This window comes from Eimeria tenella, genomic scaffold (genome assembly GCF_000499545.2).
Source record: "Eimeria tenella Houghton genomic scaffold, Eth_scaff70, whole genome shotgun sequence".
Lineage (NCBI taxonomy): Eukaryota > Apicomplexa > Conoidasida > Eucoccidiorida > Eimeriidae > Eimeria > Eimeria tenella.
Window position 1 is genome coordinate 1 of NW_013543440.1, and position 20,954 is coordinate 20,954.

At 58.4% G+C, this 20,954-nt stretch overlaps 4 protein-coding genes across 4 annotated transcripts in view; 2 read left to right on the forward strand and 2 right to left on the reverse strand.

Annotated features, from left to right (window-relative positions):
• Positions 1 to 1,081: 1,081 nt before the first annotated feature.
• On the reverse strand, positions 1,082 to 4,959 carry ETH_00032100 (uncharacterized protein; the record flags this gene model as incomplete). The annotated part of the gene is made up of 8 exons (XM_013377996.1): positions 1,082 to 1,149; positions 1,804 to 1,967; positions 2,352 to 2,447; positions 2,691 to 2,764; positions 3,100 to 3,219; positions 3,587 to 3,700; positions 4,082 to 4,201; positions 4,816 to 4,959. The coding sequence occupies 8 exons, from the start codon at positions 4,957 to 4,959 to the stop codon at positions 1,082 to 1,084; spliced, it is 900 nt and encodes a 299-aa protein (XP_013233450.1).
• Positions 4,960 to 6,673: 1,714 nt separating this feature from the next.
• On the forward strand, positions 6,674 to 9,981 carry ETH_00032105 (DnaJ domain-containing protein, putative; the record flags this gene model as incomplete). Its single annotated transcript, XM_013377997.1, has 8 exons — positions 6,674 to 7,222; positions 7,581 to 7,651; positions 8,006 to 8,102; positions 8,383 to 8,508; positions 8,696 to 8,740; positions 8,889 to 8,944; positions 9,737 to 9,797; positions 9,895 to 9,981. 8 exons carry the CDS (start codon positions 6,674 to 6,676, stop codon positions 9,979 to 9,981), a joined length of 1,092 nt encoding a protein of 363 aa, XP_013233451.1.
• Positions 9,982 to 10,809: 828 nt separating this feature from the next.
• ETH_00032110 (uncharacterized protein) lies at positions 10,810 to 13,158 on the reverse strand (the record flags this gene model as incomplete). The annotated part of the gene is made up of 1 exon (XM_013377998.1): positions 10,810 to 13,158. One exon carries the CDS (start codon positions 13,156 to 13,158, stop codon positions 10,810 to 10,812), a length of 2,349 nt encoding a protein of 782 aa, XP_013233452.1.
• A 995-nt stretch (positions 13,159 to 14,153) lies between these two features.
• The window catches only part of ETH_00032115 (uncharacterized protein), a gene marked incomplete at both ends in the record, with an annotated part of 7,457 nt that continues 656 nt past the window's right edge, over positions 14,154 to 20,954 (forward strand). The window contains 3 exons of the mRNA XM_013377999.1: positions 14,154 to 18,679; positions 18,938 to 19,901; positions 19,981 to 20,945. Coding sequence (XP_013233453.1) covers positions 14,154 to 18,679; positions 18,938 to 19,901; positions 19,981 to 20,945 — 6,455 coding nt within the window. The remainder of the gene's footprint in view (positions 18,680 to 18,937; positions 19,902 to 19,980; positions 20,946 to 20,954) is intronic.

The following is a 20,954-nucleotide window of genomic DNA, read 5'->3' on the forward strand; positions in this document are numbered from 1 at the left end:
GCCGTTTTTGGGTGTTTCTGGGGTGTACGTACACCCGAAAGTTCGCTTTTCCGGGGGGGCTGCGGGTTAAGCAGTGATGCGCAATCATTTAATTTGGTTTAGTTAAACTACTTTTATTTAATTGGTTCTATTTATTTATTATTTCAGCGTTGAGACGCAGTAGTTCCCGCCAACGGCAGCAGTGCGCTGCGCTGCTGCGAGTGTTGAGGTGTACGTACACCTGAGTCTGCTTGAGGTGTACGTACACCTGAGACTGCATGCATGCAGGAGCTCGGCCGCCTCTTTTTGCGCGAAATAGTTCACTTTAAATATCTAATCCAATCAAAATTGATGAGCAAAGGACTTCAAACCTGTTCTGTCTACCAAAGAAAGTGACTTAATGCCTTGGTCTGCACAAAAGGCACAAACGCGCAGCAGCGCGAGCTGCTGCTGCGGCTGCGATTCCGCTGCTGCTAGCAGCAAACGGAGGCCTGCTGCAGGAGCAGTGGCGAAACGCAGCCACCCTGTTGCTAGCGGCGATTTTGCTGCTAGCAGCAGCAACAGCTGCAGCTGCAGCTGCAGCAGCCGATGGCGGCCCGCTGCTTTTGCTGCTGCTGCTGCTGCTATATAAGCAGTGTCTCGCTTGTTGCTGCTGCTTCTGGGCTCTAGGCACAATCCTGTGGCTGTCTGCAGCACCGCAGCAGCAGCAAAGACAGAAAAACAAGATGCACACGCATCTTGCTGCTGCTGCTGCTAGCCCCAGGAAGGAAAAGCACCTCTTTCTATTCCTTGCATTTGCGTGCAAAAATAAACTAAAATTGAAATTAATTTAATTCTTATTTGCGAACAAAAGCAGCAACAAAAGGTGCATGCATGCATGCATACATGCACGCTATTTATGGGATTCATTCTATACAATTATTTAATAAATATTTAAAGAATAAAATAATTAAATGTTTAAGGAAAAGAGCAGTAAAAAGGGGAAGCAAATAAGACAGAAGATCAAATAAAAGAGAAGAAACAGCGGAGAAAAGCAAAACAAAAAGAAAAACAATTTTTACGAAATTAAAGAGTAAAAAATTAAAATTAAAAAATCTTTTTCTCACCATCTCCAGGGCCCCGCCCTCTCAAACAAGAACTTGTCGACGCCCTTTCGATTCTCTGGGTTAACTGCAGCAGCAGCAGCAGCAGCAGCAGCAGCAACAGCAGCAGTAGTCCGAGCTGCTTTACTTCCCCAGCATTCTGGTTAGCTGCCTGCCAGCGAATTCCCCTAGCTAGCTAACGGCTAGCTGGCTAGCGAGCTAGCCAGCTAGCTGGCATACTAACTAGCTAGCTAGCTGGCATACTAGCTAGCTAGCTAGCTAGCTAGCCCGCTGAGTGTGTGCTTCGCTACTTGGGATAGTGCCCTGTTATCTGGCTGGCTAGCCAGTGGCTAGTCATGCCCATCTGCACTGGCTAGCTGCTGGCTAGCCGCTAGCTAGCTGCTTGCAAGGCAGCTGCGGGCCAACTCTTTTTTGCCTAGCTAGGTGCTGGCTGGCTCGCTGCTGGCTAGCTAGCTGTTGGCTAGCTAGCTGCAGGGTAACTAGCTGTTGGCTAGCTAACTTCTGGCTATCTCGCTGCTGGGTAGCTAGCTGCTAGCTATCTCGCTGTCCGCTAGCAAACTGCTGGCTAGCTAGCTGCTGGCTAGCTAGCTGCTGGCTACCTAGCTGCTGGCTAGCTAGCTGCTGGCTAGCTAGCTGCTGGCTAGCTAGCTGCTGGCTAGCCAGCTGCTGGCTAGCTAGCTGCTGGCTAGCTAGGTGTTGGCTAGCTAGCTGGGCGTCTCACCCTGCCTGGCTAGCTGCGCGGGGGTCTGGAGGCCCCCGAACTTTGCTGCTTCGAGGGCGTCTGCGTCTGCTGCCATTTGCTGCCGCAGCAGCAGCCGGTCGTCCTGCAGCGAAGCCCAAACGAGTCTTTCGAATTCCATTTTGCTCTGCAGCACGGACCGGTCGCTGCAGCGCAGCAGCACACCAAGCAGCTGCTGGCTGGCTAGCTGCAGCAGCTAGCTGCAGCGGCCAGCTGCAGCAGCAAGCTGCAGCGGCGAGCTGCAGCGGCGAGCTGTGCTGCTGCAGCAGCTAGCTCGGCCGCTGCAGCAGCTAGCTAGCTAGCTGCAGCAGCTAGCTGGCTAGCTGCAGCAGCTAGCTGGATGGCTGCAGCAGCTGGCTAGCGAGGAGACACGGGGACACCTAGTTAGCCAGGATACAGCAAGCTAGCCAGGAGACACAAATACAGCTAGTTACGAAAGAAACAAGGGAACAAAAAGATAAACATAGCCAGAAGCAGCAGCAGCAGCAGAAGCAGCAGCAGCAGCAGCAGCAGAAGCAGCAGCAGCTCACATGTGGTAGCCCATAATTGCAGAGATGAGCGCCAACCCAGAGACCACCCCTACGAAAACGCCTTCCCTCACTTTGACAGGAGTTGCTTTCACGATGCTGCAGCAGCAGCAGCAGCAGCAGCAGCAGCCGTTGAAGAGCCGCCACATTTCAGTCGCCGCACGTACAACGCCTAGCGAGGAGGCACAGCAAAACCAGAATGCAGAAACAGCAGCAACAGCAGCAGCAACAGCAGCAGCAGACCATCAAAGGCAGCAGCTGGCACAGTGTTTCCAACAACTTCAGCAGCAGCAGCAGCAGCAGCAGCAATGGCAGCAGCAGCAGCAGCAGCAAAGGTCCCACATGAAGTCAGGCAACGTAAAGGCGTAGATGACTGGAGGCATGATTGTCCCGACCATGCAAAAGGCCATTACCATCTGCAGCAAACAGCAAATAGCAGCAGCAGCAACAGCAGCAACAGCAGCAGCAGCAGCAACAGCACCGAAAAGACAGTCAATGCACAAGCCCCCACTCCCCAAAACTCCAAACCCTAAACCCCAAACCCTAAACGCTTAGCCCTAAACCCCACCCCACCAATCCTTAAACCCTAAACCCTAAACCCTAAACCACAAGATCTAAACCCAAACCCTAAACCCCAAACCCCAAACCCCAAAACCTAAAACCTCAAGCCCCAAACCTCAAACCCCACCCCCAACACCCTAAATCCTAGACTCTAAACCCTAAACCCTAAACCCTAAACCCTGAACCCTACCATGCCGGTTTTGCAGTGGTCGTAGTGCTGCTGCGCGCGAAGCTCCGGGTTGCCTCTGAGTCTCGTCAGCACCACAAAGGCGACGCTGGCGAGGGCAGAAGCCACAGCCACGAAGCAGCACTGCAGCAGCAGCAGCAGCAGCAGCGACAGCAGTTAGAGCAGCAGCAAAGCACAGCCGCAGCAACAGCAGCAGCACACAGCAGAAGCAGCAGTAACGGAAGGAGCAACAGCAGCAGCAGAGCACAGCATCAGCAACAGTAACAGCAGCCGCAACAGCAGCAGCAAAGGACAGCATCAGCAACAGTAATAGCAGCAGCAGAAGCAGCAGCAGCAAATCAGACCCCAGCAGCAGCAGGAGCAGCGATAACATAAGGCACCCCCACCAACAAAACCATCACCTCCACCACCATCACCCTCACCACCATCACCAGCAGCAGCAGCAGCGGCAACAGCAGCAGCAGCAGCAGCAGCAGCAGCAGCAGCTTACAGCCATGGCAACGATGAGCATGCGCTGGGCCTCGTCGCAGATTTTGGATCTGTCAACAGCTCCGTAGGCAGACTCGAAAAGGTCCCTCCATTCGTACTGGGCCAAAGCCTTGGGCTGCAGCAAATGGCATTGCAGGAGCAGCAGCAGCAGCAAATGGCGCGGGGGGAGCAGCAGCAACTCGGGCTAGAAGGGTGCTTGATGAGCTGCAGTGAATTGCATTAGCTGGGCAGCAGCTAACGGTAGTTCATGAGCAGCAGCAAATGCCATTTGTGAGCAGCAGCAAATGGTTTGATGAGCAGCAGCAAACAGCGTTAAATAAGCAGCAGCAAATGGCGCTAGATGAGCAGCAGCAGTGTCAGATGAGCAACGACAGCAGCAATACCAGCACTAACAGGGGTTGCATCCCCAGCACCAACAGCAGCACCAGCAGCAGCTGCTGCTGCTACTATTGGCACTGCAGCAGCAGCAGCAGCAGCAGCAGCAGCAGCAGCTTACATTTTCTGCGTAGCTGCACAAATGGGTCTTCAGCTGAAACCAAGTCAGCAGCCAGCCGTCGACAATGACCACCAAAAATAAGCCCCAGCGGGAGTTGACTTTCACGTTGCTGTCAGCAGACTGCAGCAGCAGCAGCAGCAGCAGCAGCAGATGAAGATGCAGCAGCGGCGGATGCAGCAGCACACGCAGGAGAAGCGCCAAAAGTAGTGGTGGCGGAACGCACACAGTTAGCAGCAGCAGCAGCAGCAGAAAAGGCAACATCTGAAGATGCAGCAGCAGCAGAAGGCGCAGCAACAGCAGCAGCAGCCGGACAGTAGCAGCAGCAGCAGCGGGAAAGAGAGGGGGAGCCAGCTAGCTAGCTAGCTAGCTACCCAGCTAACCAGCTGGCTATATGGCCATCTAGCTGGCCATCTATCTGGCTATCTAGCTAGCCAGGTAGCTAGCTAGCCAGCCAGCTACCTGGCCAGCCAGCCAACCACCTAACTAGCTAGCTACCTAGCTAGCTAGCTATCCGGCCAGCTAGCCAGCTGGCTAGCTATCCAGCAAGCCACCCAGCTAGCTAGCTAGCTAGCTACTTAGCCAGCCAGCCAGCTAGCTAGCGACTCAGCTATCCAGCCAACTGGCTAGCTAGCTAGCTAGCCAGCCGGCTGGCCAACTAGCCAGCTAGATGACTGGCTAGCTAGCTAGCTAGCTAGCTGGCTAGCCAGCTAGCTAGCTAGCTAGCTGGGGCTTACGTAGTAGAAGACCAGGACGGCGCTGTTGAGGGCGGCAAGGAAGAAAGCAGCAAGAGCTCCTCCGAGGCGTAGCAAATGGTTTTTGTCATAAGGGTTTGCTGCAGTGAATGCGAAGATGCTGCGGGGGTTTGGTGCTGCTGCCATCTTGGCGAGAGGGCTCTAGCAGCAGCAGCAGCAGCAGCAGCAGCGGCAGCGGCATGTGCAGCAGCAGCAGCTGCTGCTGCTGCTGCAGCTGCAGCGCCCGCTGCTGCTGCTGCAGCTGCTGCTGCTGCAGCAGGAGTGGTCACAAGAAGCACGCAGCCTGGTGAGAAACAGCTGACGGGCAGACGCCGCAGCAATAGAGACCTGCTGCCGCTGGTCCTGCTGCTGCTGTTGCTGCTGCTGCTGCTGTTGCTGCTGCTGCTGCTGCTGCTGTTCTTGCTGTTGCAGTAAACGCTGGCACTTGCGGCGCTGCTGCCGTTGTTTCTGCTGCAGCTCAGGGACTCGGCGCAATTATGCTGCCACTGTTACTGCTGCTGCTGCTGCCGCCGCTGTTGCTGCTGTTGCTGCTGACGCTGCGGTTGTTGATGTTGCTGCTGTTGCTGCTGAGGCTGTTGTTGCTGATGTTGCTGCTGTTACTGCTGCATTCAAGTGTGTTTCTTGCAGTCCAGCTACTCACAGATCTCCTGCCGTAGTTGCTGCCGGTGCTGCTGCCGTCGCTGCTGCTGTTGCTGCAGTGAGGACAGTGAGGCTGCCACTGCTCTCGCTGCTGCTGCTGCTCTCGCTGCTGCTGCAGCGGTTTCTCCGACACATTCGTCTCCAAGACTTCCCCCAGGCGCTTCTGTTGCTGCTGGGTTTGCGGATATTACTTCTGCCGCTTCTCTTGCTGCTGTTGCAGCTGCTCCTGCTGTTGTGCCGCTGCTGCCGCTGCTGTTGCTGCCGTCGCTGCTGCTGCTGCTGGTGTAGCTGCGGCTGTGCTGCTGCAGTGATGAGTTTTACTTCAGGAACTTTGTCCTTGCAGCAGCAGCAGCAGCAGCAGCAGTAGAAGAAGAAGCAAGGGTGACTCGCCAGCCAGCGGATCTCGGGCTGGACACCGCCAACCTCTGAACTAGGGTTTAGGGTTTAGGAAATGGTTTAGAGTTTGTCTCTAAATGCGCTTCTTCAAATTCTAAAGAAGTCGCGGGCGAGAAGCCGGGGAGCTGCGCATGAGGCGCTCAAGCCCTAAACCCTAAACCCTAAACCCTAGGGCGTTAGTCCTCAGCCGTCAGGATCGCACAGGCTTCAGCACACCTCTGAGCCTCCGTAAACCCTAAACCCTTTTAATTTTGAATTAATTTGAGCTGCCTATTGAAGTAGCTCTGCGAAAAGCAGCAGCAGCTGCAGCAGCAGCAGCAGCAGTGTCGATGCTTGAGCCGTTGCCTCGGCGGCAGCGGACCCCCCCACTGCTGGCTGCTGCTGCTGGTGCTGCTGCTGCTGCTGCTGCTGCCGCAGCAGGGGCAGCCGCAGCAGAAGCAGCATTTTGTGGCATTTTACTCTTCCTTCTACGTTGGCCCTCTTCCATTATTGCATTTTACTTTAGCGTAAAGGAAAGAAGTTGCTGTGCAGCAGCAGCAACACCGGAAACAGCGCAGCAGCACGGGGGCCCCCGGTGTCGGCGGCGAGAGCGCAGCAGCAGCAGCGGCAGCAGTAGCAGCAGCAGCAGCAGCAGCAACGCGAGCGGCAGCTGAAACAGCACAGGCTCCAGCAAGGCGTAGGGCTTCACTGCTGCTGCCAGCAGCAGCAGCTCGCTGCACTGACACACACACGCGCTGTGCCTTCCCCAGCTCCAAACCCCAAACCCTAAACCCTAAACCCTAAACCCTAAACCCTCAGCTGAACAATGCGGGGGCGCTCGCTATGGACGCCGCTGTGGGGGCCCCAGGGGCCCGCAGCGCTGCGCCTGCAGCAGCGTGGCTGCGGGCTGCAGCAGCACGAGCAGCAGCAGGCGCGGGTGCTGTGCAGGCAGCAGCAGCAGCAGCAGCGGCACGAGCAGCAGCAGCAGCAGGAGCAGCATGGGCATCAGTACCGGCAGCAACAGCAGCAGCAGCTTCATAGGCAGCAGCAGCTGCTGCGGCAAACCGTGGCCAGGCGCTGGCTGGTAGGAGTCGGCTGCACGCAAGCAGCGGTGAACTGCAGCAGCAACTGCAGCAGCAGCACCAGCAGCAGCACCAGGTTCTGGTGCAGCAGCAGTCTTAGGCTACTGAGCACTAACCGCAACGGCCCCATTGAGTTGGATACAGAGCCAAATGAAGGCAACAGCAGCAGCAGCAGCAGCAACGACAGCAGCAGCAGCAGCAACGTCAGCAGCAGCAGCAGCAGCTGCAGAGGGCTGGGTGGTACTTGTCTGAAGTGCCAGCAAGCGTTTGAGGGAATTAAAATCATCTGCAAGGCAAGGCCCCCGGCAGCAGAATTATTGATTTATCTTTATTTATTTATTCTATTATTTTCATTTATTTATTTATTTATTTATTTCATTTTTATTTATTTATTTATTTGTTTGGGCTTTTATGTGCTTCTCCTTTTTTCTCTCTCCCGTTCTCTTTGCAGTCCCTCACGCCCGCAGTTCTTGGTGCTGCTGCTGCTGCTGCCGCTGCTGCTGCTGCTGCTGCTGTTGTTGCTTCTACTGCTGCCGTGAATGCTGCTGCCGCGTTGCTGCTGCTGCTGTTGCCGCTGAAGCTGCTGCTGCCACTCAAGCTGCTGCTGCAACTGAAGCTGCTGCTGCTGCTGCTGCTGCTGCTGCTGCTCAGAACTGCGGTGCCGTGCTGCCGCCTGCCTACCCGTCGACGGGTCCTGTCTCTGCCTTTGCCATATTTGACCTGTAAACCCTAAACCCTAAATCTCAAACCCTAATCCCTAAACCCTAAACCCTAAGCCTTAAACCCCAAACCCTACGCACTGTGCTGCTGCTGATTATGGCTGTCTCCTTTTCCCCTCTTGTCACTCTCACAGAATTTAAAGCTTCGGACGTAGTGCCTAGGGTTTAGGGTTTAGGGTTTAGGGTTTAGGGTTTGGTGTGTGGCTTTTCGAGGTTTTAACTCCTTTTTGATCTTTTGAGTTCCTTTTTGAATTCTTTTAATCTCCTTAACCTCCAGTGTCTCCATTAAATCTGAAAAACATCTTTTTTTTTCTTCTTTTTTAATTTTATTTTTTATTTCTTCTTTTGCTGCTGCAGTCCTGCTTCCTTTGATGTCAACTTGCCAGTTCTTTCCGCTCGCTACAAACAGCTGCAGCAGCAGATACACCCCGACAAGGCTGCGGACAAGTCAGATGTACGTACACCTCGCAGCAGCAGCAGCAGCAGCGGCAGCAGCAGCGGCAGAAGCAACAGAAATAGCAGCAGCAGCGCTGACCTGCTGCAGCAGCAGCAGCGCCCCCGATTCCGAAGCAGCAGAAATAGCAGCACGAGCGCTGACCTGCTGCAGCAGCAGCAGCTCTCCCGATTCCCACGCCCGTTAGCTCTTCCTCCCACCACTACCCCGCAGCAGCAGCAGCAGCTGCTGCTGCAGGAGCAACAGCAGCAGCAGCAGCAGTTTGTGTGCGGGTCTGCAGGAAGAGCAGGCTCTGTGTGAAGTGCACCAGCGCCACATTGCTGCTGCTGTCAAGACACTCCAAAACCCTGCCGCGAGGGCCGAGCATTTGCTGCTGCTGCAGGGCCGAGGCTCTCCTGCTGCTCTCGTGAGTTGCTGCTGCTGCTTTTGCTGCTGCTGTTGCTGCTGCTGTTGCTGCTTGTGCTGTTGTTATATCCTTCATCGCCCTGCAGCGGTGTCTGCTCCTGCAGCAGCAGCAGCTGTAGCAGCATTGCTGCTGCCCCTGACTTCCTGCCCGCTGCTGCTGCTGCTGCTGCTGCTGCTGCTCTCTTCAGGACGACAGGATCAATGAGAGGGAAATCCTCATAGAAGTTATGCAGGTGACTTTTGTTGCTGCTACTGCTGCTGCTGCTGCTGCTGCTGCCGTTTGTGGTCCTGAAGCTGCTGCCGCTGCAGCGGCCCGTTGATGTGAGCCTGGTGCAACTGCGGTTGCTGCTGTTGCTGCTGCTGCTGCTGCTGCTGCTGCAGATTCACGAACGGCTGGACTCCTGCAAGACCCGAGACGACGTGGATAAGCTAGCCAGGTGGGCGAAGGCAGCTAGCTATCCACCTAGCTGAATAGCTAGCTAGCTAGCTAGCTAGCTAGCTAGCTAGCTATCTGAATGGCTGGCTGGCTAGCTAGCTAGCTAGTCAACTAGCTAGTCGTCTGTGGCAGCCTAGCACGCGGCCTGGGCTCCCCACGCATGCAGCCAGTTGTAGCTAGCTAGCTAGCTAGTTAGCTAGTCAGTTAGTCAGCCAGCTAGTTGGCAAGCCAGTCAGCTAGCTAGCTAGCTAGTCAGCTGGCTAGCTAGCTAGCTAGCTAGCTAGCTAAGGGGTAACCGGTGGTTTGGGCGACCCCGCACTCGCGAGCTAGTTAAAGAACTCATTAGCGACTTACGGAGCTAGGGGAGTTTTGGCTAGCCTTTTGGCTAGCTAGCTAGCTAGCCCTTTGGCTAGCTAGCTAGCTAGCCAGCTAGCTAGAAAGCAAGCTAGCTAGCTAGAAGGCGAGATAGCTAGCTAGCCAGCTGGCTAGCTAGCTGGCCAGCTAGCTAGAAGCAAGCTAGAAATATGGCTCGCTAGACAGGCAGGTCGCCAAAGAGCTAGCTGAACTGCCGACCAGCTAGCTGGCTGGACCAGCTAGCTGGCCCCTAGCTAGCCAGCTAGCCAGCCAGCTAGCTAGCCACCTAGCCAGCCGGCTAGCTAGCCACCTAGCCAGCCAGCTAGCTAGCTAGCTAGCCAGAAAACTAGCCAGCTAGCTGGCCAGAGAGCTAGCCAGCTAGCTAGCTAGCTAGCTGGCTAGCTAGCTAGCTAGGTGGGGCTGTGCTTGTGGCTCTCAGCGCCGTAAAGGAGACTGTGGACGAGCTGGAGGCGCAGCTATCAGCAGCAATTATGCTCGAGGCAAGAGCTTTTTTGTTTTGCTGCTGCTGCTGCTGCTGCCACTCGCTGCTGCTGCTTCGACTTGCTGCTGCTGCTGCTGCTGCTGCTACTGCTGCAGGACCTGACGGAAGCCAAGGCGTTGATAAAGCGGCTGCGTCTTTATTTCCGCGTTTTAGAAAGAACAGCAGACGCGGATTTCTCCTAGACAAAAAACAAAACTTTTTGGCATTTATGTCTTGTGTTTCTTTGCTGCTTCTCGTCTCCCCGGCCTGCGCTGCTGCGCCGGCCTCCAGTAGCAGCAGCAGCTGCTGCTGCTGCAGGCGCCGCTGCAGCAGCTGCTGCGAAAGCTGACGCAGGCCAAGCTGCACCTGATGCTGCTGGACGGGCGGCTACAGCAGCAGCTGCTGCAGCAGGTTTTGTCAGCAGCAGCAGCACGTGCTGCTGCCGTGCGTCAGCAACAGCAGCAGCAGCAGCAATACAGCGTCCAATGTTAGAGCTGCTGCATTCGTTTCATATTCTGTGGCGTACTTAAAGTGCAGCAGTTGCTGCTGAGCTGTCTATACACCTCAAACGTAACTTGACAAGAGCATTGTTGCTGTTGCCGCTGCAGCTGCTGCTGCAGCAGTCGCTATTGCTGCAGCAAGATTTGCTGCAGCAGCAGTCCCTGAAGCAACCCATGCATTCGCAGTCCCTGCAGCAGCAGCTGCTACAGCAGCAGCTGCTGCAGCAGCAGCTGCCGCAGCAGCAGTTGTTTTTATGCTAGAAGGCAACAGCCAACACAGCGAACTCTGCGGTGCTGCGTCACGTATTGCTGCTGTCGCAGCAACAGCAGCAACGGCAGCGGAAACAGCAGCAGCTGCAGCAACAGCAGCTGCTGCCGTGTGTGCTTCAAGTGCTGCTGTTACTGGTGCTAGTGCAGCCGTTACTGCTGTTAGAGCTGCTGTTGCTGCTGTTGCAGCAGCTGCTGCTGCTAGTGCAGCAGCAGCAGCGGCTGCTGCTGCTATTTCTGCTTTAGCGAGAAGAGCTGATGCTGCTATTGCTGCTGCTGCTGCTGCTGCAGACAGCGTATAGCATCTTCTAGAAAGAGAGTTTCGTCCGGCTCTCCGTCAGCAGCCTGGAGAAGCCTCTCCCTGATGCTGCTGTAGCACACGTAGCTGCTGTCGCCTTGGTGCTGCTGCTGCTGCTGCTGCTGCTGCTGCTGCTGCTGCTGCTGCACCTGCCGCCGTAGCGGCCGCCGCTGCGGCTGTTGCTGCTGCTGCGCCAGCCAGTCAAAGAAGTCATTGAAAGCTGCAGCAACTGCAGGGCACATGCAGCTGCTGATGTCTGCTGCTGCCGATGGGTCTGCAGCAAATGCACCGAAAGCAGCAGCAGCAGCAGCAGGTGCTGCCTCCACAACGAGTTCTTTCTCAAATGTTGCGTTGAGCTGCTGCAGCCAAAGGCTTTGCCAATCCTCTTGCCGTGGTGCTGCAGCAGCAGCACCTGCTGCTGCCGCTGGGGCAGCACCTGCTGCTGCCGCTGCGGCAGCGTCTGCTGCTGCCGCAGCAGCAGCACCTGCTCCTGCTGCTGCTGGTTGTGGTGCAGCTGTGGTCTCTGGCTCATGCAAGGTTGCTGCGAAGTAGCCGACACTGCTGCTGCTGCTGCTGCTGCCGCTAGCTTCGTCTAGCTGCAGCAGCAGCTGCTGCCTGGCGCGCAGCTGCTGGTGCAGGTGCAGCAGCGGCAGAGAAATGCGCGGTCGCGGCTGCTGCTGCTGCTGCTGCTGCTGCTGCAACGCAGCAGTACTGATCTTTGGCAGGCACACGACATCGGTCTCCTCTGCTGCAGTTGCTGCTGCTGCTGCTGCTGTTTCTCTCCGCCGCAGCAGCAACAGCCCGTCAACAGCAGCGGCAGCAAGCGCAGCAGCAGCACCAGACTTCCCGAGTGTCTGTACAGCTCGGCGCATAACTGTGGGGTTGCCCCTGGCAGCAGTAGCTGCAGCTGCTGCTGCTGCGTCGCTGCCAGCCAAAGCAGCAGCAGCAGCAGCAGCTGCTGCTGCTGCTGCTGTGCCACCAGATACAGAAACAAATGCATGCCTCTCGGAAGCAGTAAGCAGACACTCCATTACTTCAAAGGGGCAGCAAAATGGCAGTAGCGGCAGCAGCAGCAGCCACTCCTGTCTGTACACTCGAGCTTGCTGCAGCTGCTGCTGCAGCAGCCACTCGTTGCGGCGAGCCGAGCGCCGATCCTTTGCTGCCTCCGCCAGCTGCTGCCAGACCCGCTGCTGCTGCTGCTGCAGCAGCTGCTGCAGCTGCTGCTCCGTCGGGGCCGCCTCCAGGCTGCACAGTGCATGCAGCAGCTGCAGCAGCGCAACTGGGGAGGAGCAGCAGCTGCTGTTTCTGCTCAGCACTGCAGCAGCAGCCCGCAGCAGCCAAGGGGGTATCTGCGAGAAGTCCAGATGGTCCTCCAGCAGCAGCTGCTGCTGCTGCTGCTCTTGCTGCTGTTGCTGCTGCTGCTTCCTGCGCTTGCGCTGCTTCCTCTGGCGCTGCAGAAGCGCCACCTTCAGCAGCAGCAGCGCGTACCAGGGTGTTCTAACCTTCTTGTCTCCCCCCTTTGCCGCTGCTCTCCGCGGTGCTGCTGCTGCTGCTGCTGCTGCAGGCCTCCCTGCAGCAGCAGCAGCAGCAACAGCTCGCACGCCGAAATGGTGAGAAGCAGCAAGACCCCAACTTTGATGTGCTGCTTTTTCTGCTAGGCGGCCGAAGATGCCCACGAGGGTTCGGGTGTACAGACACCTCGCTGCTGCTGCTGCTGCCGCCTCCGCAGACACCTCGCTGCTGCTGCTGCCCCTACCAGCAGCAGCAGCAGCAAGTCGCACAGGAGGAACCAGCAGCAGCTGCAGCGCGCCGCTGTTGCTGCTGCTGCTGTATAAACTGGAGCGACCCCAGGACGCTAAACGGTCTCGCTCCTGCTGCTGCTGGTCTCGTTGCTGCTGCTGTAGCTGCTGCTCTCGCTGCTGCTGCTGCTCAGGCGCCCGCTGCTGCTGCTCCTCCTGTGGTGTGAAGAAGTATGGCTGTTGGGTTGCTGCGGGTGAGAGAGGGGGCCTGCTGCTGCTGCTGCTGCTGCCGAAGCGTGGAGCGGCAGCTGCAAATGCTGCTGCTCTCGGGAGCCGCAGCAAATTATTTGTTTCTTTGCTGCTGCTGCTACACCAGCTCCCGCTGCACCTGCTGCTGTCTTGTCTTGCGCCGCCGTGGCTGCTGCTGCTGTGGCTGCTGCAGCCACAGCTGCTGCTGCTTCCGTTGCTACTGTAGCTGCAGCAAATGGCGTTCTGGGGAGCTGTGTGAAGCACAAGCCCGCCGAGGCACTGAGCTGCGCGCAGCAGCAGCAACAGCAGCAGCAGCTGCTGCAGCATTGTGCAGGAGCTTGCTGCTGCTGCTGTTGGCCCCTATTCAGCGGGGCGCTCTCTGCTGTTTATTCACGTTCATCTGCCTTTGATTTGTGTTTGTTTGCGGGTGCTGCCCTCTGCTGCTGCTGCTGCTGCTGCTGTTGCTGCTGCAGCAGCAGCCAGCAGCTGTTTCTTTGGGCCGTCTGTCTCCAAAATGCGTCTTCGCATAAGTCATTATTTTCCTCTGCAGCTTGTTGCTGCTGCTGTCGCTGCTGCTGCGCTGCTGCTGCTACAGCTTCTGCTGCATCTGCCGCGCCGCAGCTGTCCGCCCTCCCCTGTCACTGCTGCTGTTGTTGCTGCTGTCGTTGCTGCTCTAGAGGGTGATGCTGCAGTTGCTGCTGCTACTGGCTCAGCTGCTGCTGATGCTGCTGCTGCTCGCTCCGCTGCTGCCTCAGTTGCTGCTGCTGCTGGGTCAAGCCATGTCTTTGCTCGGCGCCCCACACAGCAGCCCTCCAGCAGCAGCAGCAGCAACAGCAGCAGATCCTGATTCAAATTCAGCAACAGGCTTGAAGGATGCAGCTGTTTTTGCTCGCTTTTGGAAAACTCGCAGGGTTATTTTGGGAAGAGATCCTGCTGCTGCTTCTGCTGCTGCAGTACTGCTGCTGCAGCAAACCGCTGCCGACACCCCAGCCGCGGCCGCAGCCGCCGCCGCCAAAGCAGCAGCAGCAGCACCAGCAGCAGCAACGGTTCCCAAGAACTGAAGAAGACAGAGCCAGTGCTTTTTTGTCTGCTTCTCACGTCTCTTTCGTTATTAAACAGTTCTATTTTGCAGCGGCAGCAGCAGCAGCACCAGCAGCAGCAACTCCGATGTGTGGCTGCTGCTGCTCCTAGAAACATGAGCCTTCGCAGCGCAACCAGCTGGCGGAGAGGCAAATCGAGCAGCAACAAGCGCAGCAGCAGCAGTATGAGAACAGCAGCAGCAGCAGGAACAGCAGCAGCCCCGGCAGGGCACCACTTTCGCAATGGTGCAGCAGCAAGAAGACCCCGACCAGCACCAGAAGCAGCAACAAGAGCAGCAGCAAGCGCAGCAGCTGCCGCTGCAGCAGCAGGAAGAGGGGAGTGGGCCTGGCAGCGGTGCGGGCAGCGATAGCGAGATCGGCTCAGCAGCAGCAGCAGCTGCTGCTGCAGATGCAGATGGTGCTGCAGATGCTGCTGCAGATGCTGCTGCAGATGCTGCTGCAGTTGCTGCTGCAGCTGCTTCAGCAGAGCTAGGCCTTCTTCTGCCAGCAGACCAAGATGGGATAGAGACAGAAGCAAAACTGAAAGGCCCCGATGTGGGCCCCTTGCCTCCCGCTGCTGCTGCTGCTGCTGAGCCAGCACTAGCCCCAGCAGCAGCAGGAGCAGAGGAAGCAGCAGCAGCAACATGGGGAGCAGCAACAGCAGCAGCGCCTGCAGCAGAACGCCCTCCAGCAGCAGCAGCACCTGCAGCAGCAGTTGCTGCTGCACCATACACCGGCAGCCGCATCTACTCCCTCCCTACACTTTCTGCTGATCCATCAGCTCCTCGGCCAGCCCCCCCAAACAGCAGCAGCAGCAGCAGCAACAGCAGCAGCAGCAGCAGCAACTTGCTGTTCCTGCGTGCAGGCTGGCTGCAGCGGCAAACCAGACACACCAAAAGATTTGCCCCGCGCTTCTTCGTGCTGCGGGGTTCAATTTTATATTCTTTTAAGCGGCTGCCATTTCTGCGCTGCTGCCCCCTTAGCAGCAGCAGCAGCAGCAGCAACGTAGTCACGGACGCGGCACTTGCTTCCTGGATCGACTTTGCTGCTGCTACCTGCTGCTGGCAGCTGCGCGGCAGCCGCGTAGAGAAATTTGTTTATGACAAAGCAGCAGCAACTTTCAGGTGGTCGCTTGTGGCCCCCAATTTGCTGCTGCTGCAGCGCATGCAGCAGCAGCAGCAGCAGACAAGGGTGCAGCAGCAGCACAGCACCTTGAAAGGGCTCAAGGGGCAGCGCAGCCTCAAGCAGAAGTATCAGCAGCAGCAGCAGCAGCAGCGACAGCAGCAGCAGCGCGTCAGCAGCGTGGCTGTCTCACCCTCCGTCTCGCTGTCTGAGGCAGCAGCAGCAACAGCAGCAGCAGGAGGCTCAGACACGAGCGATGACCAGGACGGTTCTATGGAGCCAGCTGCAGCAGCAGCAGACGCAGCAGCAGCAGCTGCTGCCGCTGCTGCAGCAGACGCAGCAGCTGAGACCGCCGCAGCAGCGGAGAGCGCCGCTGCGGCGGCGGCTGCGGCAGCAGCAGCAGCAGCAGCAGAGCAGGAGACCGCAGCAGCCTTGGCTGCATGCACGGAAGAAGTGGTGTTTGCTGCAGCAGCAGCAGCAACAGCTTACGACTGGATGCAGCTGATGGACTGCTGCTGCTACCTGGGCAGCCCCGCTGAGGTGTACGTACACCGCAACTCCTACTTCGTCTTTCCCTCAAATCTTCTTGAGGGTCTTCCCGCTTGGCTGTTTGCTGCAGGCTGGCTCTCTCTTGCTGCTGCCCGTCGGCAGCGCGAGCAGCAAGAAGCAGCAGCAGCAGCAGCAGCAGCGGCGGGAGCAGCGCTTCCGGCTGCGGCGGCGGAGAACCAGCAGCAGCAGCAGCAGCTGGCGCTAGGGGACCCGCAAGCGTTGCTGCCTGCTGCTGCGTGGCGTACTTCTGCACCTGTAGCAGCAGCAGCAGCAGCAGCAGCAACAGCAGCAGCAGCAACGGGCGAGAGAACTTTTGTGTCGCTGCGCCTTCTCGCGCTGCATGATTTGCTGCTGCCTGAAGGCTACGGGCTTTACTGCTTCCTAGAGTTTCAGTCTTCTGTGTCTTTCTTTGGGGTATACGGGGCCCCGCCTGCAGCAGCAGCAGCAGCAGCAGCAGCGTGCTGCCGCCAGCAGCGGCCGCAGCAGCAGCAGCAGCAGCAGCAGGCCGGGCTCGTCTCCTCTCCTTCTCTCTTCTATAAGTGGTTTGGAAGGGCCTCGGGAGCCCCAGCTGTTTCCTTCCGCCGCAGTTTGCTGCTGCTGCTGCCGAGCTGCTGCATCAACCTTCCTGTGTTGCACCCGAGGCCGCAGGAAGATTTGCTGCTGCACTTCGTTGCTGCCCCGCTGGAGCAGCAGCAGCAGCAGCAGGTGAAGAGCTCTAGAGTACACGAACCCAGCGGCAGCAGCAGCAGCAGCGGCAGCCCCGCGATGGCTACAGTAAATGCGCCGGCTCTTTCTGCTGCGGCTGCTGCTGCTGCTGCTGCTGCACCAGGAGACCTACTCGCCGCAAGCGAAACTTGTGCAACAGCAGCAACGCAGACGACGCTGGACGCGGCCGCGACAGCAGCAGCAGCAGCGGCGGCAGCAGCAGCAGCAACAAGTGGGGTAAGCAGGGGCCAAACCTGCCTGCGGATTGGAGCTGGACAGGACTATTATATTTGCAGTTTCCGGCTGCAGCAGCAGCAGCTCGGCTGCGGCTCTCCGCGGCTGCTGCAGCTGAGGGGCTTTTCGCTTTCTACAGCGAAGCATCCGCTGCTAGAGAAGTGCAAGAACATTCCCTCTGCTGCTGCTGCTGCGGCTGCTGCTGCTGCGGCTGCTGCTGCGAGTGCCGCAGCGCCGGCAGCGAAGAGGAACGGTGCCGTTTCTCCGGGTGCAGCAGCGGCGGCAGCAAAACAGCTAGCGGTGGAGCAGCAGCAGCAGCAGCAGCAGCAGCAGAGCGAGCTGCAGCAGCAGCAGCAGCGGGACGACCTGGCGTGCGCTGAGGAGGCGGTATGCGTGCACGAAGAGACGGCGGCAGCAACAGCAGCGGCGGCGGCAGCAGCAGCAGCAACCCCCGCAGCACCAGCAGCAGCAGCGAGCTGCAGCAGCACGCTGCTGCTGGAAGCAGCAGTCGAAGGCGCTAGCTGGCTGCAGCTGCTGCAGCACAAACCTGATGCTTTCGACACCCCACAACCTTTTAACGAATTATCTCTTAGCCCTGGAGAGGGAGCAGCAGCAGCTGCTGGGGCTTTGACTCCAGTGCATTTGCTGGGGCAGCAGCTGAAGCGCATGCAGCGGCTGCAGCGGCGGTTTGCTGCAGCAGCAAGGCAGCTGGGCTGTGTCTTTGACTTCAGCAGCCCGGGGCTTTCTCTTGCTGCCTTTTGTTACCTCATGGCTGTCGTCAGCAGCAGCGCGGCTGTTGCGCTGCTGCTGCTGCTGCTGCTGCTGCTCGGCCTCCTGCTGCTGCTGCACCCGAGAGCCGCGCAGAGGGCTCTCGCTGCAGCAGCAAGGCTGCCGCTCCTCCTGCTGCTGCTGCCTCGGGAAGGGCTCACGCTGCTGCTCTTCAAATGCCCCGCAGAGAAAGCTGCTGCTGCTGATGTTGCCAGACAGACGGCTTTGGCCGCTGCTGCTGCTGCTGGCGGGCAGGCAGCAGCAGTAGCAGAGGCAGCAAAACAAACTGCAGAGACAATCGCCTCAAAGGATCCTTGTCCTTCTGCTGCTGCAAGTGCTGCTGCTGTTGCTGCAGTCTTGCTCATGCTGCACCGGCACCAGCACTTGTTGCTGCTGCAACGCCCCGCAGCAGCAGCAGCAGCAAATGCGAAGGTGAATGCAAGCAGCAGCAACGAAGCGGCGCTGCCTCTTGAAAAAGCTGGAGGAAACCCGCAGCTGCGACAGCAGCAGCAGCAGCAGCAGCAAGAGGACCAGGATGTGCAGCAGCAGCACGAAAATGAGGTGGAGCAGCAGAAGCTGCTGCAGCCTATTTGGTGCTGCTGCTGCGGAATTAACTGCCTTGCTGGGGGGCCGATGAGAATACTGTCGCCTTTGCTACGGTCGCTGCAGCAGCGGAAGCAGCAGCAACAGCAGCAACGCTGCAGCAGCAGCAGCCCCTTGAGCCGCTTCTTCTGGGGCTTTATCTTGCAGTCTGCGTTGCTGCTGCACCGCGTGCAGCTGCTGCTGCTGCTGTCAGCAGCAGGAGGCAGCCCTGGACCTCTAACTGTTCAGCTGCTGTCGGCCGCAGCCAAGCGCTGCAGCTGCCACGGCGTCTTGCTGCAGCAACAGCAGCAGCGGCGGCAGCAGAGCCAGCAGCTGCTGCTGCAGCAAAAGGGGCAGCGAGTGACACAAGGGCAGCAAACGCAGCGGCAGCAGCAGCAACAGCTGCCGCGGCAGCTTTGCTTGCCACTACTGCCCACTGTCCGAATGGAGCAGCAGCAGTTCATCTCAGAAGGAGCAGCAGGTGATGCAGCAGCAGCAGCAGCAGCAGACAGTGACGAAAACAGCAGCGCCTTCCCCGTGTCTCTTATAGAGGCCCAGTGCCGCGGGCCCAAAGGAGAGTTTAAGGGCAGCTGCTTCTTCCAGGTAGCTGCAGACACCCCGCGAGTGGGACAGCAGCAGCAGCAGCAGCAGCAGCAGCAGCAGCCGCAGACCGAAGCAGCAGCAGCTGCTGCTGGATTTGCTGTTGTTGTCTCAAAAGAGACAGACGAATGCGGATGGGCTTATGGCGAAAGTCTCACAGGCCCATGGGTAGCAAAAGAGACCCCAAGGACAGATGTTCGCAGGCGCACGTGAGCTGCTGCTGCAGCAGCTGCTGCTGCTGCTGCCGCTGTTATTGTTACCACTGCTGCTGCTGCTGCCGGGCCTCGAGAAGCGCAGAGACGCACTGCAGCGTACTTTGGGGCCTTTATCCTGCACTTTGCCAGGGGAGCGCCTATTGCTGTTGCTGCTGTCGCTGCTGCTTCTGTTGCTGCTGCTGCCGGTTTCGCTGCTGCTGCTGCTCCCCGTGACTCAGATTGCTGCTTCCTTGTGTTGTCCCTTCCTTTCAGATGGATGCCCCCACGAAGAGTTGCACGTGGCCTTACCTTTAACGGCAGAATGCAGCAGCAGCAGCAGCAGCAGAAACAGCAGCAGCAGCAGCAGGAGCGTGTCCCACAGCAGCTGCAGCAAGATTTCCCACAAGGAGTCCCTGCACGCCTCGGAGGCTTGCCGCTTTCCTCGAGTGAAGGTCCGAAGCAGCAGCAGCAACAACAACAACAACAGCAGCAGCAGCAGCAGCAGCAGGTCAGACGCAAGAGCTTTTCAGGTGCCTCCTCAGATGGAGAAACTCCCCGCAGCAGCGGCGGCAGCAGCAGCAGCCGCAGCAGCAGCAACAGCAGGTCTAAAAAAACGGTTTTTGCTGAGGCAGCAAAAGTCGCTTCTTCCTGGCTAGAAAAGAAATTGCGCTCACGCGCTCGCGGGCCTAGCGGGTGGACTAATGCAAAACAGCAGCAGCAGCAGCAGCAGCAGCGAGGGGGGCAGCTGCTGCCGCCGCAACAGCAAGGAGAGCAGCTGCCTCAGCAGCAGCAGCAGGTACCAGGCGTGTGGGGCCTTCCTGCTTGCGTTGAAGACAATTATTTCTCGGCAGAGAGCACAGAGGCGCAGGGAGCTGCTGCTGCTGCTGCTGCAGCTGCTGCTGCAGACGATGCAGCCGCAACACCCCGGTTGATGGAGGCAGCAAACGAGGGCAGCAGCTGCAAACTGAACCAGCAGCAGCCTGCTGCTGCAGCAGTTGATCCTTCTGCTGCTGAATCTGCGGAATCTAGTGAAAGATATCGCGACGCAGCAGCACCCGAAGCAGCAGCACCGACTGCTGCTGCTGCAGCGTTGGACGCTGCAGCTGCAACAGCAAAGCCCAGCGTAGCAGCAACGGATGTAACAGAAAATGAGGCATCCTCTCTCGCAACCGACAGGGAAAGAGCAGCAGCAGCAGCAGAACAAGAAGCAACAGCAGCAGGAGCACCAGCAGCACCGGTTAGCACTGCTGCAGGAGATGCAACACGGTCCTCAGCAGCAGCAGACAGAGGCTGCAGCAGCTGCTGCAGCAGCGCAGGCAGCTGCAGCTGATACACTCAGCAGCAGCCAAAGCGAGTTTGCTTCAACACAACTTCCTGCAGCAGCAGCAGAAGGCCTCTCACCCGCATCCGCAGAGGATGGGCTGTTGGCCTCTCGTGCTGCTACTGCACCCGCAGGAGCAGCAGCAGCAGCAACAGCAGCAGCAGCTGCTGCTGCTGCTGCTACTTCAGACGGCGCCAGCGGCGGTGGGCTGCGAGGGTTTTGGTTCGAGCTGCTGGGGGTCCCCGAAGTGAAGCAATCTTTCTCAGTGGACTCATTCTCAGAGCAGCAGCAGCAGCAGCAGCAGCAACAAACCCAAAAGCAGGAGAAGCTGCAACAGGGACACCAGCAGCAGCAGCAGCAACAGCAGCAGCAGCTGCTGCAGCAGGAGCCGCAACAAGAGCCGCCATCGCGGCGGCGGCCCTCTCTGGCAGCTCCCCGATGTGAGAGGCTCAAGCTGCAGCAGCAGCGACGTCGGCAGCAGCAGCAGCAGCAACAGCAGCAACAAGTGCATCCTCTGATGGAGGTTGGGCCAGCTGCTGCTGCGTTGCTGGTCCTGCAGCAGGAGCAGCAGCAACTGAGTCTGCAGCAGCAGCAGCAGCAAGAAACTGAGCGGGAAATATGCCGCCTGCACCGCGCGGAAGAGGCTCTGTGGCAGCAGCAGCAGCAGCAGCAGCAGCAGCGGTGGCCGTGGCGGCGCTTGCTGCACCTGCGCATGCAGCCGCTGCTGCCTGTGGGGGCCCTTCCTCCTCCTGTTCCTTTTTGCGCTACTTGTGGGGCCCCCATGTGCCAAAGCGTTATTCGCGAGGCAGCAGCAGCAGCAGCAATGGCAGCAGCAGCAGCAGCAGCAAAAGGCCCCTCAGTGGGCGCGGCGCTTCTGCACGAGTCTCCCTGCAGCAGTCTAGACGCTGCTGCTGAAGCGACAGCAGCAGCAGCAGCAGCAGCAAGGGCCCCCACCAGCTCGTGCGCTGC